The 8667-nt window shown below is 38.0% G+C and overlaps 1 protein-coding gene across 1 annotated transcript; it reads left to right on the top strand.

Moving 5' to 3' along the window:
- Positions 1–3330: 3330 nt before the first annotated feature.
- Positions 3331–4886, top strand: LOC137959267 (uncharacterized). The gene is made up of 2 exons (XM_068806654.1): positions 3331–3799; positions 3868–4886. Exons 1-2 carry the CDS (start codon positions 3423–3425, stop codon positions 3899–3901), a joined length of 411 nt encoding a protein of 136 aa, XP_068662755.1. The 5' UTR covers positions 3331–3422; the 3' UTR covers positions 3902–4886.
- The last annotated feature ends 3781 nt before the right edge of the window (positions 4887–8667 follow it).

Here is an 8667-nt window from a genome sequence, read left to right on the forward strand (position 1 = left end):
AGTGGTTACAAAAAAATGCATTAACAAGGCCTTATAATTGTGGAATGTAATTTGTTTCGTAAAGAATATCATTACCAAAAAATTTCCCTGGTAAGAATTTTCAACTTGAAAAATATTTCTAGGAAACATGAGGCAGTAATGGACCCAAGGGTCATATTTTTGCTAGAAATACTTTTCCAACATTCCTAAAAAAAATGCACTAACAAGGCCTTATAGTTGTAGAAAGTAATTTGTTTCAACAAAAAATGATTTACTACAATAGTTTCTTGGTAAGAATTTTCAGCTGTAAAAAGTTTTTTCCAAGAAACATGAGGCACTAATGGTCCCTCAAGACCTATTTTTACTAAAAACAATTTCAAACATTTTCTGAAAAAAAATCACTAACTAGGACTTGTAGTTGTAGAAAGTAATTTGTTTTCGCAAAAAATGCCTTAACTCAAAATTTTCCTGGTAAGAATTTTCAGCTAGAAAAATGTTTCTAGGAAATATGATGAATTAATGCTCCCTAGAGATATAATTTTAAAATAAATACTTTTCCAACGTTTCCTTAAAAAAATGTACAAACAAGGCCTTGTAGTTGTTAAAAGTAATTTGTTTCAGTAAAAATTGCCTTACATCAAAATTTTGCTAGTAAGAATTTTCAACTTTAATAGTGTTCCTGGAAACCTGAGGCACTAAAGGACCCTGGAGACATATTTTTACTAGAAATACATTTCCAAAGTTTCCTTAAAAAGAAAGTTACAAGGTCTTAATGAAGTAAAAAGTTATTTGTTTCAGAAAAAATTTCCTTACACCAAAATTTTCTAGATAGAAATTTTCAACAAGAAATGTGATTCCTAAAAACATGTGGCACTAATGTGTTATAGACTCCATAGCATCTAGAATAGCTGGTAGACGTAGAGGGTAACTTATGTAATTTTCATATTTCTCAATTAAGTGGTATTGATGTAATTTCTTTAAAGAACTATGCCCTTGTCGTTGGCCTTTGTAAGTGTGCGTCCTAATCCTTTATAGGGACGTCGTTGAATGAAGGAAACCAAGCATTGATCATTAGTCTAAGTTACTTGTAAATGAGATCGGGTTCTCTATCTCACGAGGCCTGCAAGCTTCCTTTGAAAGCTTGATTCTTCATATTCTTCCTCCCTGTGTTATATCTAGACATACCAATTGGTATCAGAGCAGGAATACAATGAGTCGAGGAGAATGGACAGCGATGCGCAAAGAAATGTCCATAGAAGAATGGATGTTGGTGAACAGATAAATGGATAGAGAGACTCTGAGGGCACCTCTCTTTATGGGAGTGGAAAGAATGCGGGAACGGCGTGCAACCTACATAAAATGTTTTTTTTTTTCAAGGAAGCGATTGGCTCTGTCTCTCCAGCGGATTTATCTGGCTCTACCTTGGATGGGCAGGAGACCCAAAAATGGATGTCGGTGATCTAAAAATTCAACGAGCACACTGTCTCTCCGGCGGCGGCGACATTCGACATCAGGGACTCCACTATTCCGAAATCAGAAGGGTATTCAGCATGACCTTCATCGGTACAGGCTGATTTGGGTTTGACATCACAAATTCCCTTCTCATGGACAACAGAAAATATTTCTACATCGTAGACGAAAGCATTCCGATCTGGCTCAATCCCTTCTTCTGTTCGTCCTTCCGAACAGACGATGTCGGACATCCGCCAGCTCGTTGTATCGAAAAAGCTTTCCGAACTTCCAAAATCCGACGATAGAGACCCTGCACATCAGAAATCGTAGTCGTTCTCAAATCTGAAATCAGCCGGCGGGAACTTCGTTTTTGGGACTTCGGAAGGGTATTCTGCCCCCTCCATGTCGGTAATGAAGGGTGTGGGTTTGACCTCCAAAAACCCCTCCTCACGGCCAACAGAATGTCTTCCAGCGATTCTTTCGACAAAGGTGTGTTTCCGAGAGTCCTCTGTCTCGGACAATCCCCAAGCGGCGAAGCCCAAAAGGGCTGCTCTCCACCATCGAACACGGAGGAGGCTCCGTCGGGGCCGTCGGAAGCAAGTCCAGTGGGATTTAACCTCAGGCCACCACCTACCACTCCCATTCCAGCTCTCGGCAGTTTGGGGGTAAGCTTCTGTAACGCCAACGAATTTTCTGTCTCAACGGTTTTTCCATGGGGGTGAAGGGGCTTCAAGGGGCTGCGCAGCGCTGCTCAAATTTTTGGCCTGGAGGTTCTCTATTCCATGAAGCAGAGAAACAATACCCAATTGATGGAATTCGGGCTTGTGTCTATGAATTCTGATATGGAAATTTTTTGAGAATTCTAGGAAGGTTACAGAAATTCATTCAGGTGATTTGTATTTTTGTGGCTCAGCACAGTACCTGTGCTTATGTGCATGGTCAAATTGAAGATGTGGGGCTTAATTTTTTGGGTTCCATAATTGCTGGTCGGGCACTGTTAGTGGATAGGTTTTATTTCTGGGGAAGTTTAGCATATGAGAAGGGAGCCCTCGTGGTACGAAATGGAGATATAATTTTTTTGGGTGGACTGAAGAAACTTGGTTATATAATGATGCTTTTAGTTTGTTTTGCACGAAAAGTTGTCATTATGCACTGAAAGTGGGACAACAGCCATTGGAATCGGCTTTTACCTCTCCTTTTCAATTGTTGTCCCTGAATCAATTGTCTGCTGCCAATTCTGTTGGAAATTCTGGATTGAGTTGGAGAGATCTCAACAAGTTCTATCCAGGAAAGGATGGCAACACTGCTAAATATGCAGTTCAGGTGCTATCTTTTGCTTTACCTAAAGGGGAGTGCTTTGGTCTGTTTGGTCCAAATGGAGCTGGACCAACAACCTTGCTCAATATGGCAGTGGATGAATCGTTGAAGAGTGTCAATCTGGTTTATGGAGGTGTTGGTGACACACTGGCTGTGAACTACAGTGGTGGTATGAAGAGGTGGCTTAGCGTTGCCATTTCCCTGTTTGGGGATCCTAAAGTTGTCTACATGGATGCACCTAGGACTGGATGGGACCCAACTTCAAGATATGACTTATGCAATGTTGTCAAGCATGCCAAACAAGGCCGAGCTAATATTCTCACCACACATGCAATGGAAGAGGCAGCTGTTCTTTGTGATAGGCTGGGGATCATTGTGGATGGAAGTTTGCAGTGTATTGGAAACCCAAAGGAATTAAAGGGCAGTGCCGAACAGTTTGCTGCTAGACAGCCTGCAACCACTGCTGAATTTGGTGATTTTAGGCTTAGTAGTTTGGTTTTTGTGGAAATAGTGGCGAGTTTACTGTGGAGAATGACTTTTATGACTGTTAAAGGGAACAACTTTAAATTCTGGGTGCCTGGACAGCATATAGGTGCTTCAGTTTGGATACTCTTCTAGGTGATTGGTGGGAGCTGAATACTGTTGATTATGGGGTCAAACAATTTGTAACTCTTATGTTTGATACAAGGACGACCAGAAAGGGGGAGTACCGGATGTCTAGGCTCAGAAGTCTTATTGAACAGGGGAAGGTGAGAAATTACAGTACTGTAGTTGAGCACAGCAACAATGTTCTTCATTCACGTGCCATTCTTGAAGATATTGCAATGGCGAGAATGATGCAAAGAAAACTTGTTGTTGCTGTTGCATTAAGCACGGTGGATACAGAATTGCCGGACATGGCCCGAGACCTCGATCTCCTGATTTTATTGGTTGGGTTGACTGTCTGGAAGGCTGCTATCTTCCAACCAGTGTCGCCTGCGCTCCGATTTGCTGCTTTGGAGTCATTTGCTCTGCCAGATGGATCGTTTGGCAGCCCAGAGGAAACTTATGTGTAAGTGCTGATATAATCCCAGCAATATGTCCTGTTATTGTTGCAACCCTTGATTCGTCATCTTCTAGTGCACAGGACTACTTCAATGGCATGTTGAATTGAAATGTGGAAGACAAAATTTTAGAACCAATCACTTCAATGCTTCACGCAGTTCTGCAGAATGCATCTTTACTCTCTGACTTCTACCACTCTCTTGGTAGTTTGGTTCTTATTACGGATCAAGGCAGCCAAGCCAAGGTGCTTATTGAGGATGCAAATGGCGATTTTCATGCCATCAAGGCCCTAAATCAGAGTGATAAAAAAGGGAAGTATGTTTCCAGTGGTGCTGAATCTAGTACTTATACATCTAGGGTGGCACTGGAACCACTTGCAGGAACTCTTACCTCCGCATGTGCTGATGTTGATCACTCTATGATTGGCATTGTGTAATTTTTCTGCTCATGGTCTGGATTGCAGACATCCAAGGTGAGTCCCCTGCTTAGTCCTGCTACTAAGATGGAAGATATATTGCAACAGGACATAAATGAATATGAAAGGGCCATCAGTCTCGGTTGTACTCCTTTATTGGTCACATTGACCCTCGCATGGTCTGTCAGGGTGCTCCATCACTTCTGCCACTACCTGGCTACAATACTATTGGCATTGCTGTTTTATGACACTAAAGGGGTTCATCAATGTGGACAGTGCAACTTGCCGATGGGGGGGCCGTTGTGAGGGGCAGTTTCACACAGGCCCCAAAACTAAAAAAATAATAATAATAATAAATTAATTAAAATATATATATATATATTTAAACAACAATTTGCTTCTCTGGTTGGATGCTCCAGTTTTCTCATCCAGACGACTGTCACAGATACCGCGGTTGATATTTGAGCACGGATGGAGGCGTCGGCACGGGCAAGCAAACCTACCTTTGAGCTTGAGGACAAGCTCTTTCTCCAGGAGGAGGGTGATGTTATGGACTCCATAGTATCTAGAGTAGCTGGTAGACGTAGAGGGTAACTTATGTAATTTTTAGATTTCTCAATTAAGTGGTATTGTTGTAATTTCTTTAAAGAACTATGGCTTAGTCATTGGCCTTTGTAAGTGTGTGTCCTAATCCTTTATAGGGACGTCGTTGAACGAAGGAAACCAAGCATTGATCATTAGTCTAAGTTAGTTGTAAATGAGATCGGGTTCTCTCTCTCACGAGGCCTAAGGTGCAAGTTTCCTTCGAAAGCTTGATTCTTCATCTTCTTCCTCCCTGTGTTAGATCCGGGCATACCATAATGGTCCCTGGACATGTATTTTTACTAGAAATAATTTTCAAACGTTTCTTATAAAAAAGTATTAACAAGGTCTTATAGTAGTAAAAAGTAATTTTTTCAACAAAAATTACCTTATTTCAAATTTTTCCTAGTAAGAATTTTCAGTTTGAAATTTTTTTCTAGGAAATATGAGGCATTGATGGTCCATGGAGATGTATTTTTAGTAGAAACGCTTTTCTAATGTTTGCTAAAAAAATACACTAACAAGGCCTTATAATTTTAGAAACATAAAAAATTGCTTTACCAAAAGAGATTCTTAGTAAGAATTTTCAGGTAGAAAAGCGTTTCCAGAAAACATGAGGCACTAATAGTCTTTGGAGACGTTTTTTTACTAGAAATACTTTGCCAATGTTTCCAGAAAAACAAAATCACTAACAAAACATTATAGTTATAGAAAATAATTTGTTTCAACAAAGTTTTCCAAGTAAGAATTTTCTGTCTTAAAAGTGTTTTTCAGGAAACATGAGGCACTAATGGTCCTTGGAGATGTATTTTTACTAAAAATATATTCCCATCATTTCCTTAAAAAATGCAATAACAAGATCGTACAGTTGTAGAAAGTAATTTGTTGCAGCAAAAAATTTCTAGGAAGAATTTTCAGGTTGAAAAGAGTTTCCTGGAAACATGAGGCACTAATGGTCATTGGAGACGTATTTTTACAAAAAATACATTTGCAGCATTTCCAAAAAAAATGCACTAACAAGGCCCTTATAGTTGTAGAAAGTAAGTTGTTTCATAAAAAATATGTTTACCACAAAATTTCCCTGGCAAGATTTTCAACATGAAAAATGTTTCTAGGAAACATGATGGCAATAATAGTCCCAAGGGTCATATACTTTTCCATCGTTCATAAAAAATACACTAACAAGGCCTTATTGTTGTAGAAAGTAATTTCTTATAGTACAAATTGATTTATGACAATAGTTTCCTGGTAAGAATTTTCAGCTCAAAAAGTTTTTCCAGGAAACATGATGCACTAATGGTCCCTCGAGATGTATTTTTAAGAAAAATACTTTTTGAATATTTTCTTAAAAAAAATAATGCGCTAACAAGGCCTTATGGTTGTAGAAAATGATTTGTTTTCACAAAAATTGCCTTACCTAAAAAATTTCCAAGTAAGAATTTTTTAGCAAAAAAAGTGTTTCTAGGAAATATGAGGCACTAATTGTCCGTAGAGATGTAATTTTTCTAGAAATACTTTTCCAACATTTCCTGAAAACAAATGTACTTACTTGCCCTTGAAGTTGTTAAAAGTAATTTGTTTTAGAAAAAATTATTCTACAACGAAATTTTCCAAGAAACATGAGGCACTAATGGACCATGGAGATGTATTTTTACTAGAAATAAATTTCCAAAGGTTTCTAAAAAAGGCAGTAACAAGGCCTTAAGGATATATAAAGTTATTTGTTTCGAAAAATTTGTCTTACACCAAAATTTTCCTGGTAAGAAATTTCAAAGAGAAAAGTTATTCTTGGAAACATGAGGAACTAATGGTCCCTGGACAAGTATTTTTAATAGAATATTTTTCCAAAGTTTCCTTAAAAAAGCATTAATAAGGCTTTATAGTAGTAAAATGTAATTTTTTCAGCAAAAATTGCCTTATCACAAAATTTTCCTGGTAAGAATTTTCTGCTTGAAAAATGTTTCACGAAAATACGACGCACTGGCGGTCCATGGAGACATATTTTTAGTAGAAATACATTTCCAAAGTTTCCTAAAAAAATGCATTGACAAGTACATCTATATGAAAAAATTAATTTGTTTAAGCTAAGATGCTTTACCAAACATGATTCCTGGTAAGAATTTTCACGTAAAAAAGTGTTTCTAAAAAATATCAGGCACTAATGGTCCTTGGAGAAGTATTTTTACTAGAAATATGTTTCCAACGTTTCCTAAAAAAAATCACTAACAAAACCTTAAAGTTATATAAAGTAATATGTTTTAGCAAAGTTTTCCTAGAACGAATTTTCTATCTAAAAAGTGTTTTCCTGGAAACTTAATGGTTCATAGAGACGTATTTTTACTAGAAATATTTTCCCTGTGTTTCTTGAAAAAAATGTACTAACAAAGTCATATAGTTGTAGAAAGTAATTTGTTTCTACAAAAAATTTCTAGTAAGAATTTTCAACTTGAAAAGTGTTTCTAGGAAAAATGATGCACTAATGGTCCCTGGAGACGTATTTTTAAAAGAAATGTATTTCCAGCGTGTCCAAAAAAAATGCACCAAAAAGTCTTTATGGTTGTAGAAAGTAATTTGTTCATTAAAAAATATCTGTTGAATTTATGAAAGAGAGAAATACTTCATTGACCTCATTAACTTATTATAATCTGAGTACAATAACCTCTATTTATAATAGAGGAAGGTAGTAGAGTCCAATTACAATAAAACTACATTTGTCCCAATTACACCCAAACTCTAACACTTAAAGATAAGTCCTAGCATAATTAAATAACTCAATATGGGTAAAAGACAAACATAACTTAAAATATAACTCTTCTAGGACGTGACCATAAGATAAAGATGCCTTTATGAGTCCTTCTTGATCTTTCAACTTGTGTGGTAAGGATGCCAGCTCGTGGTAATCATGGTGGGTCCTACTTCATATGTGCTTGGGCCCATCTTGTGGGTCTTCCTTGGTCGTGTGGGCTTGGGGCTATCTTCCAACCCTCCCCCTCAAGCTGGGGGTGAGAGAACAATATGAACTCCCAACTTGCTGCAAATGATGTATATAATCTTTTTATATAAAAAGGCACATCTTCCAACACTCCCTCTCACATTGTTGCATCCTTCCATGAGGCCTTGCTGGCATAATATAAGTGAGAATAAAAATCAGTCCTAGCCGGTAAGACATTGCTCATACTCCATTCCTAATACTAGATGTAGGGCACACTTCGTCTTCTGTAGGTAGTGTGCCTGTCAACATTGCTCTGAAGTGTCCACCACCGTGTCCCTCCACAGGACAACGACTCTCAATTTGTAGGAGTAATAAAAGCTATTACGGGGAGGGGGGGGGGGGGGGGGGGGGGGGGGGGGATGTAGGGAGGGTGGTGGGTTTATTTATAATGGTGTCCCAATTCATACACCGACTCTCATGGTATCCCAACCATGATATTTTTGAGAGTTCAATTTATCATGTGTCCCAATCCGGGAACCAACTCTCATGGTATCCCAACGGTGATATTTTTTAGAGTGAAATAAATTATAGTATGAGAAAAGGTACTGACACCACCTCTTCTTCGATAATAATGCCTCATCTAAGGAGACATAATAGCAGAAATTGTATTGTAACATGACCATCTTCCAACACATATAACACAAACCAATATAATAAACCTTGTAGAAGGACCCATGAAATATTCATAATCTGAAATAAATATTTTTCTTAGATGCACAAGCTTCATCTTTTGTGCTCCCCATGTCATGAATATTTTGGTCACATAAACTTATCCACAACAACTGGAATAAAATACCTCTTTCTTGTACTTCTTCTTCTTCTCCCCCTCAAGCTGGGAGGTAATGGCAGTGATCCCAGCTTGAACCAAATATCTTAGATGCAGCAA

This window comes from Aristolochia californica, unplaced genomic scaffold (assembly GCF_029961685.1).
Source record: "Aristolochia californica isolate CCGP_79_NKW_82.1479 unplaced genomic scaffold, dmAriCali1.0.hap1 SCAF_3, whole genome shotgun sequence".
In the NCBI taxonomy this organism is placed as follows: Eukaryota; Viridiplantae; Streptophyta; class Magnoliopsida; order Piperales; family Aristolochiaceae; genus Aristolochia; species Aristolochia californica.